This window comes from Rhinolophus sinicus, chromosome 2, assembly GCF_057876585.1.
Source record: "Rhinolophus sinicus isolate RSI-liver-muscle chromosome 2, RSI-T2T, whole genome shotgun sequence".
Lineage (NCBI taxonomy): Eukaryota > Metazoa > Chordata > Mammalia > Chiroptera > Rhinolophidae > Rhinolophus > Rhinolophus sinicus.
This window is the reverse complement of record NC_142502.1, coordinates 83151899-83163571: the sequence shown is the minus strand read 5'-3', so window position 1 is coordinate 83163571 and position 11673 is coordinate 83151899. Positions and strand designations below refer to the sequence as shown.

General features: G+C 39.8%; 1 protein-coding gene across 1 annotated transcript in view; it reads left to right on the top strand.

The window, feature by feature from the left end:
- Positions 1 to 4573: 4573 nt before the first annotated feature.
- LOC148758806 (DNA primase large subunit-like) overlaps positions 4574 to 11673 on the top strand; it is a 160464-nt gene continuing 153364 nt past the window's right edge. The window contains exon 1 of the mRNA XM_088796328.1: positions 4574 to 4636. Within this exon, the coding sequence (XP_088652454.1) occupies positions 4574 to 4636 (63 nt within the window). The remainder of the gene's footprint in view (positions 4637 to 11673) is intronic.

Below are 11673 nucleotides of genomic sequence, written 5' to 3'. Positions count from 1 at the left end.
AAAGCATAAAAAAAAAATACCTAGGAATTTAACCAAGGAAGTCAAAGACCTATATTCAGAAAATTATAAAACATTGAAGAGAGAAATTAAAGAAGATATAAATAAATAGAAACATATACCATACTCATGGATAGGAAGAATTAATATAGTTAAAATGTCCATACTACCCAAAGCAATTATAGATTCAATGCAATCCCTATCAAAATGGTATTTTTCACAGAACTGAAACAACTAATCCTAAAATTTATATGAGACCATAAAAGAACCTGAATAGCCACAGCAGGAAAAAGAAAAAGAAAAAAGCTGGAGGTATCCCCCTACCATATATCAAATTATACTACAAGACCATAGTAATCAAAATAACGTGGATTGGAATAAAAATAGACTCATAGATCAATGGAACAGAATAAGAGAGCCCAGAAATAAATACATGCCTATATGGTCATTTAATCATGACAAAGGAAGCAAGAATATACAATGGGGTAAAGACAGTCTACTCAATAAATGGTTCTGGGAAAACTGGACAGATACATAAAAAAAAATGAAACTGGACCACCTTCTTCCTCCATATCAAGAATAAACTCAAAATAGACTAAAGACTTAAAAATACAAGACCCTAAACCATAAATCTCCTTACAGAATATATAGGAAGTAAACTCTCAGACATTGCTCTTTGTTTTTACTGATGTATCTCCTCAGGCAAGGGAAACAAGAAAAAATAAACAAATGGGACCACATCAAACTAAAAAGTTTTTGCACAGCAAAGGAAACCATCAACAAACAAAAGACATCCTACTGAATGTGAGAACATATTTGCCAATGATACTTCTGATAAGTGGTTAGTATCCAAACTTTATAAAAAATCATACATTCAACACCAACCAAAACAAAACAAAATGAAACAAAACAAAAAAACCCAAAACAAACAAACAAACAAAATCAAGCCAATTAAACAATGGGCCAAGGACCTGAATAGACATTTCTCCAAAGGGGACATACAGATAGATGGCCAATAGATATATGAAAAAACACTCAATGTCAATAATCATCAGGGAAATGCAAATAAAATCCACAATGAGATATCACTGTACACCTGTCAGAATGGCCATCTTCAATAGGAAGTCTGACAATTCAGAGTGCATACTTGTTGAAACAATGTTGCTAACCTTGTTTTGATACCAGAGAGATTATTCATTATGGATTTGTACCAACTGGACAAACAGTTAACCAAGTTTACTATTTGGAAGTGCTGAAAAGGCTGCGTGAAAAAGTTAGATGACCTGAACTTTTCGCCAACAATTCATGGCTCTTACATCACAACAGTGCACCAGCTCACATGGCACTGTCTGGGGGGAAGATTTTAGCCAGTGAACAAAGCACTGAATTGGAACACCCTCCCTACTCACCTGATCTGGCCCCCCAGTGACTTCTTTTTTCACGTGAAGATAAAGGAAACATTGAAAGGAAGACATTTTGATGACATTCAGGACATCAAGGGTAATATGCTGACAGCTCTGATGACCATTCCAGAAAAAGAGTTCCAAAATTGCTTTGAAGCATGGATTAGCCGCTAGTGTCGGTACATAGCTTCCCAAGGGGAGTACTTTGAAGGTGATCACAGTGATATTCAGCAATGAGGTATGTAGCACTTTTTCTAGGATGAGTTCGCACTTTTATTTGTCCAACCTTTTAAATCAACAAACAACAAGTGTTGGTGAGGATGTAGGGAAATGGGAACCCTCTTGCACTGTTGGTGGGATTGCAAATTGATGCAGCCACTATGGAAAACAGTATGGAGGTTCCTCAAAATATTAAAAAGGGAACTACCTTATGATCCAGCAATTCCACTTCTGGGTATTTATCCAGAGAAATCCAAAACACTAATTCCAAAAGCTATATGCACCCCAATGTTTACTGCAGCGCTATTCACAATAGCCAAGGTATGATAACAACCGAAATGCCCATCAATAAGACGATTGGATGAAGGAATTGTGGTACATTTATATAATAGAGTATTACTCTGCAATAAAAAAGAATGAAATATTATCATTTGTGGCAACATGAGGGTATTGGGCTAAGTGAAATGAATCAGACTGAGAAAGACAAATACCATACAATCTCACTTTTCATGTGGAATCTGAAGAACAGAATAAACGAACAAAAAACCAAACAGAAATAGACTCATAGATACAGAGAACAAACTGATGGTTGCTGAATGAGAAAGGTGTTGGAATATTGGATGAAAAAGATGAAGGGATTAGGAAGTACAAATGTGTAGTGTCAAAATAGTCATGGGGATGTGAGATATAGTATAGAGAATACAGTCAATAATAGTATAAAAACTATAGTGTCATATGCGTACTAGACTTATCAGGAAGGTCACTTCATAAATTACATAAATGTCTAACCACTATGCTGTACACTTGAAACTAATATAAAATAAAATTGAATGTGAAATACAATTTAAAAAATATATAGTCACGTGATGTAAAGTACAGCATAGGGAATATAGTCCATGGTGTCGTAATATCTATGCACGATGTCAGAAGGGTGGTAGACTGGTCGGCTCTATCACTTTGTGAGGGGTGAAAATGTCTAATCACTATGTTGTTTTGTACGCCTGAAACTAATAATAAAACAAAGAAAAAGAAGGAAAAGAACCTCCCTTTCTGGAGCTGCCATCTTGACCGTGACTTATTTTTGTGTTTGATGGAATTAATGTAAGGGAGTCACCCAGTGTTCTCTGTAGAAGTTTTTATTTCCTCTAATTATTATTTTCAATAGGAAAAAAAATAACAAAACCTCTGATATCAGTTCTTTGCTTATAATCTGATTCCTCTTGAAAGTGGAGTCTTGAACAAAAACGGGAAGTTTCCAGTTAATCAAGATTTAACTGCTTTGGAAGATACCTGACAGCTGTTAAACAAGTGTAGCCTGACAGCCCCTGCTACGTCCTATTCCTGAGTTTCTGATTCATTAGGCTGCATGTTAGTTTTGTTTATATCAAGGCAGGCTTCTGCTCACTAGCGAGAAGCTGGCTGGCTGGCTTTCTCAGCATGTTGAGCCAGTTCTGACTGTTGGGCATGTTAAAGAGATGGGATTTTCTGAGTGGCAGGGGAATAGTGGGAAGATCGCTGGGTTGGAAACCTAGGACTGGAGTTCTAGTCCTGGTTTTGTCACCGCTGACCAGCATGACTTCCTCTACTAGAAAAGAGGGACATTAGGCTAGATAAGGCCTTGATCTTTCTCTCTTTAATTTATTCTTTGATTCTATGATTCAGAACACTTTTTGTGGGGAAGTGGAAGGCAGAAATGCCAATAGATGTTAAAGCATTTGAGAGATTTCAAACTGTTCAGGCCTTCACAAAACGCACGTGAAGTATTGGGTATTAACAATATCTTCCACCCACATAAGTAATCTTCCTCACATGAGGTTCCCGTCTTTAGATGGTGTGACATTCCAGCAATCCCAGAGTGGATTAGTAGGCTGGTTACAGAAGAGAAATATGGTGCAGTTGTGTTGTACCCTGGCCTTGAGATGGTAAGCATCCCTGACATAGTATGGGGGTCTCTTATAATCCGGTGCCTGTGGCTTCCTTTTTAGTCACACCGGCCTCCTGTCAGCTCCTGGGATTCAGTGTGCTTTCTCCTGACACAGACTCGTCTTTATACTGCTTATTCTCTCTGACAGGAGCCGTCTGAGCTGTCCCCCCTGACCCGGGAATGCCCTTTGCTGTCTCACCTCTCAGCGAACTCCTGCTTACTCTCCAGGTCTTCCCTGAAGCATCATTTAGAAAGGGCCGCTCCCCTGACCTGTCTGACTAAATCGCGTTTCCTTATACAGTCACTGTCCCATATATGTACGTCTCCTTTGTAGCACTTGGCATCATTATAATGTCATGTATTTGTATGGTTATTGGATTACTCATTTCCTTCCCCTATATACTGTACGCTCCACGTGAATGTGCAGCTCAGGCCTGTTTTTGCTGTCTTCATATTTATTTCTAGTGCTCGACTTCGGCTGGAACGTAATTGGTACTAAGGATATATTGGTTGTGTGAATGCACCAGCCGAGCTACGAGAGCTTCTTGATTGGAATAAATAATGATGATAATGAAACCACCAGAGCAGAGGCTATTTATTACGTACTTCCAGTGTGCCAGGCACTGTTGTTCTGTTCTTGTCCCCATCCCCATCATCATTATTTTCGTAATCATCATTACCACCATTTCTTGACTATTTTAGCCTTGGCATAGATCCTAGAATCCGCATCCTTGGCAGCTATGCTCTACAATTGGAACTATTATAGGAAAAGATCAAACGCTTTCTGTAGCATTTGTTGCCCAGATCAAGTCCTGTCTTTGGTTCATAAATCTTTTTTCTTCTTTGTTGTATCCACTACCACCATCAGAATGTAGTTGATATGTTGTCGTTTAGTTTGGCTACCACATATTTAATTTCCTGGGATATACCTGTGTGTGGAAGTCCTCGCTCCCTCCCGTGAGGATAGAACCTGTCTCTTTTTACATAAGTAGAAAATGTCATACCTGCCTTCCCAGCTTTTCTTGTAGCTATGGTACAGGCATATGATGCATTTGCCCCAGTTTCCAAATTAGAAGCTAGTGACACAGAGAAGGTACCAGCAAAAATCCATTCTGCTGAGGATTAGGCAGGAACAGTAGCTATACTGGGTTTTCCAAAATAACACTGTCAGCCATTCTAGAGACAGGGTCCAGGGTGCAGAGTTAGTGGAGTTTGTGATGCAAAGTATAGAGTCTGTGCCCAGAAACAGAGCAGTGGTTTCCCACTGGACTAGTGTTAAGGCATCATTTTGGATTTTGTTCCTGACCTGGCTGTCTGTGAGAGGCAGCCCAGAGCACGGACTCGGGGACCAGACTAGATGCATTCACATTCCAGCCCTGAATCCCAACTCTGCCACTTACCAGCCCTGTAACTTAGCTTGAGAAAGTTGGTTAATCTCTCTCTGCTTCAATTCTCTGAAATGTAAAAAGAAGAAATAATAGCATGTACTTCATAGGTTTGTTCTGAGGATTAGATGAGTTAATTAAAGCAAAACTCTTAGAATAGTGTCTGCCATATTTATGACAATGTATATTAGTGTTTTCTTTATTATTCTTGGACCCTCTGGATATTCTCTAAAAGTATGTATCATCTTTTCAACAAATTATTTTTTTATGCTTAATTTGATTGGTTGGAGTAGATTGCTTACAACTTTCGTACGCAACTGATATATACAACACACACTTATTGAATGGTAACTATGCATGGGATATAGTATAATCATGTGTTTCTTTATAAAAGGAATATATAGAATCATTTCCTTATGTGTGTCTAGGACCAGAGCTCTTATTATTTTTATTAAAATGCGTAAGTCGATCTCTAAGTTTCTTTTGGATTGACTTGCTTCATTGAAGACCTCAGGCTTTGAATCCAGGCTTACTGCAATACTTGTTTATAAACTCTGAAACAGAGATTCTCCCCAACGGTGAAATACTTATGAGGAAAGCATCACTTGTTAGGACGTCTTCTGATGTCAGGTAGTCATTTCATTATCTTCAGTATCGAAATTATTTTGGCATACACTTAATTGCTAAAATTGGTATTCTCCATGAAGAAAGAACTTATTTAACTCACTTCTCATGGCAAGTAAAGGGCCATCTGGAGGCAGAGTTTCCCTCTGGAACCCCCTGTAAGTTGCTGAGGAGCACAGCCTCCTGGCACATTAGCTTTCAGTTTATGGAAGCAGATACTTTCAAATGGGAAAATGTCATGCAAGGTGAACTATTGGTATTTTCACAGCAGGCAAATTCTTACCATCCTCAGAATAAAAACACTACTGAATCACATTTATGGTTTTGTCACCATTACAATGAGAACAGATGGTGATATTTAAAACTAGGAAAATTCACCCCCTGGTATTGGCTGTTAATGTGAAAAGCTTGAAAAAGCAGGTGGGACACAGTGACCTTAGTGATGGGAATCCTCTAATCAGAGCATACAGAGCAGTCAAATATTTGACTTATTGATTTTTGGAGAACCAAGGTTTTTTGTATGCAAAGTATGAAAATAGTATGAGCTTTTGTCCTTGATTCAGAATAAGCAATGCGATCCAGGATCTTATGCAGTAGACGTGAATTTATATTGAATAGTATATACTTTTTGTATTTTAACATATATTAACAGAAAGGATATTCAGTTTTCTCATGCATTTATATCTATGTGTTTAAAACATAATTTGTATCTGCGTACTGATTTCTATTTTGAAATGGTATTTATTAATAAATATATACTATTATTAAGAACCAAGCGTAATATATTAGGAACACCCCAGCTACACAGGATTATGAAATTCCCCTGCCCACATCTGAACATATTTCCTTCCTGCATTCTCATTCTTCTAAATTTTGCACTTTTGTAAAATTACCTACCTAGAGCTTTATCTGTCAATTTCTAGTACATCAGAAACTAAAAATACAGATGATTGAGTTACCCTGATCTGTTAAAGAAGCCTTTCCATTTTAACTTAAGTGCATCTTAAGGAGCATAGATTGTCTTTTGGACAAATAGTGTTCAATATATTCTGCTTCCTAAAACAACAATGTGGGTAGATTTTTATTTGAGCATTATGGCATTTTATAAAAAGTGTTTTCCATTTTCCTTTAATCTTTTCAATCACATTTTACAAATATTTGAAAACACTTTTATTTCTTCTGTCTGGATAACCCGCTTGCCTTGCCACTTTCTTTTCTCTGTGGTACTGTGATTTGCAGCTGGCTCTTCATTTAAGTTCCATCACAAATTAGTTGGCTTGGGTTTTAATGTGCTAGTTGCTTTAAGTAAAATGAGGGGGTATTTTTTTTTCCTGATAGATTTTTTTGGGCAAAAGGTAATCTTCAGGTAATTCCTAGCAAAGCTTAAGACTTGAGCTTTGCTACTTTGGTAGAATAATGTACAGTGAGTAAATATGAACTGTCATATTTCAGGATGACTTTTGGAAACCTGAAATCCCAGAATTCTGCTCTGATGTTTAAATGCCCATTGATAATTTAGACCAGAAAAAGTGTTTTACTAAATAATTGCAGGTAGCCTCACTGTTAGCAGATATTAATTCTGGTTCGGTAGGATTAATGTACAATTGACTTTTAAAACCTTACTAGATTTCAGTTACAGTTAGCTTTAGTTACAGCCTGCTCTTACCTTGTGATTTCATTTTTATGGTTCAAATAATTCCTGGTTTGTAGATTTTTGTCGCGTCCTGCATGACAAGAGCTGTGGGAAGCAAGAAGGGCAACGCAGGGTTAAGAAAGACAGTAGTTGAGAATAGAGTGCAAGCAGGGCCAAGGGACTCCAGCCTCAAGGACAGAGCCCCAAATCGGGCCAACACATAGCTTTTATTACTTAGGTGAGGAAGTAAAGGAGATAAAGCTTGTCAATCTCAAGATCTGTGAATCCCATACATTATAATAGGAAACTGATTCAAATCAATCACCCTTGCCTGCAGGCAGCTGAACCATCAGTCTCAGGATGTTTGTACCTCCCCAAGGGACAAAACCTTTATGCATATGAATAGATGGCGAGCACGTCATTGAGTCACTTCCCCTGCAGGTTGTGGGAAGGAATGCAGCCACAGAGGCAGAGGCTCTCCTTAGCCGGGAGAAGGTGGGGGACTGTGCCCACCTCTATTGACCGGTGAGTTCCCCAAATGGTCCCCACGTGGCTGTGTCTGGCTTGGGTTGTCCCCACCGTGGGGAATCTTACCTGTCATTGACTAGCCAGCCATCTTTTGGGGCCAAACAGGGAGACATAAGGTGCGAGCACAAAGGTGAAGCAAAGTCCCTGAAAGGATCCATCTCACAGACTCTCCTTTCTTTAAGGGCAGGTACAAGGAGACAGACGGGTAGGCTGCTGCGTGGCAACAGAGTTTCTTCGTAGTGTTTGGCTCTCTAGTTGTTCTTCCCATTAGCTGCCCTCTCGTATGATCTTCAAAGTTTGAATAAGGGGAAGCCAGAATGAGTCCCAGTAGTAGCTTTCAGGGTACAGTTAAAAAGACTAATAAACCAGTTATTTAATTCTGTGAGATTAGAATCCAATTCTCTCTACTCAATTTTTGAAATTGTATTGCTAGAAAATTATTATGACAGTAATCATTGAGTTGGTCCTGTGCGACACAGATACATAGTGTGAGATATTAGCATTTTTTTTTTCTTTTGTAAATCCAGAGTCTAGAGTTTCTAGTCCCTGGGAATTTTAGATCTTCCTTTGTCCACGGAGTATCTGTTTTGGGAAAGGTACTTGGACATTGAAATTAGGTGTGACCTCGTGGAAAGGAGACTAGTGCAAGGCACAAAACAAGCAGTAAAGAGAGATGGCTAAGGCAGAAGTGAGAGCAGGAGAGCCAAGGGGAGGTAGTTACAGGGCAAGATGAAGAAAAGATGGTAGAAGTGGTAGCATGGAGAAAAGGTGGCAGAAGTTGGAGAGAGAGAATCTAGAGAAAAATAAGTATTAAAAAAAGAATGGGAGTGATGTCATAGGAATGGCGGCAGTGAAGCGACTTCTTGAGTTCTCCTCCGGAGCTTATCACAAACTGAACATCTATAACTCATCAAAGGACCCTCTGCTCATCACACAGAACAGCTAAGAGACTCATACAAGGATTACATGAAGGTGGGCAAATTGGGCAGCAGGGGAAGAGGGAAGGGAGCGGAGTGGACATGTGGCCCATATCCACGGCTATAGAGACGCAAGGAATCCCAGGACAGAACAGAGACCACAAGAGCCAGGAGGTGGGCTCTTTCCCTGCATCCCACAGCTGATCTCACCCACCAAGAGAGCAGTATATCCAACATTTGAGGCAGTAACCTCAGCTGAGACCTACAACTGGTCCCTAGGTTGGAAAAAGGATATAAACTCCATACGGGGGCCCCTCCCCCCACTCTCCCAGTCCTATCCCCGCCCTTCCAGAGACTTAAGCTGACCCCTGAACTGAGGAGTAGTGTCAGACTACAAAGGAGCCATAGCACTCAGGATCTGGGATGACCCTGCGTGCACCTCTGACCCAGGCAAGAGGCTGGGAACAGTGTGATACTACTGGGCTGGGAAAGAGAAGACCCCTGCATCCCCAGCCCCCACACTTTGTGGCCTGCCTAGGGCAGGGCAATTACATCTGTGGAGATACTCCCAGGGATCAGCAGTAGGTCGCAGATGCAGCTCTGGGTTTCCAGCAGCTCAGAAATCTCCCGCCCACCACATACGCGCGCACGCGCACACACACATGGAAAAAGTGCCCTAAGACTCAGGAGAACTGGACACAGGGCTGGTGGTGCTACTCTCAGTGTGCATATGTGCAGGCAAAAGCAGAAACTGCACTGACTTTGTAGAAACTACCATCCAGACCCCTTAGCCCCACGCATCTAAATCTGCAGTCCCAAGGTCACTCTGGGCACCAGGTGACCGGCTCTGCCTGCACAGTACTCTTTGGTACAGCAGAGGACAACCTGGAGATTACTTGGTGGGCTTAAGCCAAGACTGGCACTGCTTTTTTTGTTTTTTATATCTTTGATATTTTTGCCTGTGTTGAATGTGGGTTATCGATTGTTTTTACATGTGAATGTATTTGATGTTTTCTTTGTTGTTGTTTTTGTTGTTGTGCTTCATGATTTGCTTTGTTCTGAAATTGCCCTACACCAGGGCCCAGCTCAAGAGTCACAAGATTCAACACGCCCAGATGCCAACTCCAGACAAAACCAGAGTACTGCCAGGTTTGACCTACCAGAGACACACCCAGAGGGAATTCTCTACAGGCACAAGAGCCCATAGAGGCCAAGCCTCATTTAAGCGGTCAACCCTCATGCAGCAGAATATCCTGCTGTGGGCAGAGCCAAGTCTCACAACTAGTCAGCCTAGGAGTCAATCCCACATACTCACAAGCTCAAAGCAATTAAAGATCAACTTTAACAGGACAATATATACAACACAAGAGTCACCTTTGGAGCACATACAGAGGAGAAGAAAGAAGTGGTGCAAGTCAAGTACAAAGCACACATACTACATAAGATAACCCAGGAAAAACTAAGAACCCTAGGGGATCTATCTAATACATCAAAGCAAACACAGAGAGTCAGCCAGAATGGGGAAAGAAAGAACATTTCCCAAATAAAAGAACAGAAGAAACCTCCAGAATTGGAACCAAATGAAAATGAGGTAACCAACCTATCAGAGACAGAGTTCAGAACACTGATGATAAGAATGTTTAAGGAGCTTAGTGATGACATAAAGAAGGATAGAGAAATCATAATGAACAACCAGTTAAATACAATAACTGAAATAAAGAACACACTTGAAGGAATTCCAGCAGATTAGATGAAGCAGAGGATCGAATCAGCGACTTAGAAGACAAGTTAGAGATCACCCAAATGGAACAACAAAGAGAAAAAAGAATAAAGAACATGAGAATGGTTTAAGAGACCTCTGGGATAACATCAAGCGCAACAACATGCGCATCATAGGAATACCAGAAGGTGAAGAGAGGAAGCAAGGGATCGAGAACATATTTGAAGTAATAATATCCAAAAACTTCCCTAACCTGGTGAAGGAAACAGACATACAAGTCCAGGAAGTGCAGAGAGTTCCAAGCAGGATAAAACCAAACAGGTCCACACCAAGACATATTACAGTTAAAATGGCAAATGTTAAAGACAAAGAGAGAATCCTAAAAGCAGCAAGAGAAAGACAGCGGGTTACATACAAGGGAACTCCTATAAGACTATCAAATGACTTTTCTATAGATACATTGCAGGCCAGGAGGGAGTGGCAGTAGATACTCAAAGTGATGGAAAACAAAAGCCTACAAACTAGATTGTTTTATCCAGCAAGGCTATCATTTAAAATTTAAGGAGAGATAAAGAGCTTCCCAGAAAAGAATAAGCTAAAGGAATTTATTATGACCAAGCCATCATTGCAGGAAATATTAAAAGGGCTTCTGTAAACAGAAGAAATATGAAAACAATCTAACTACAAATTTAAAAAATAACTGTGTACCTATCAATACACTTTAAATGTAAATGGATTAAATGCTCCAATCAAAAGACATAGGGTGGCTGAGTGGATAAGAAAGCAAGACCCTTGTATGTGCTTTATACAAGAGACTCACCTCAGATCAAAAGACACACACAGGTTGAAAGTGAAAAGTTGGAGTAAGACATTTCATGCAAATGGAAATGAGAAAAAAGCTGAAGTTGCAATACTTATATCTGACAAAATAGACTTTAAAATGAAGAATATATTAAAAGACAAAGATGGGCACTATATAATAATAAAGGGATCGATCCGACAAGAGGACATAACCCTAGTAAACATCTACGCACCTGACATAGGAGCACCTAAATATGTAAAACAGACATTGACTGACATAAAGACAGAGATCAACAGTAACAGTATCATAGTAGGGGATTTCAACACACCTCTGATAACATGGGACAGGTCTTCCAGACAGAAAACCAATATGGAAACAACAGCCTTAAATGACACGTTGGACCACTTGGATTTAATCGATATTTTCAGAGCATTTCACTCCAAAGCTGTAGAAAACACGTTCTTCTCAAGCACACATGGAACATTTTCCAAGATAGATCACACGTTAGGCCACAAAACAAG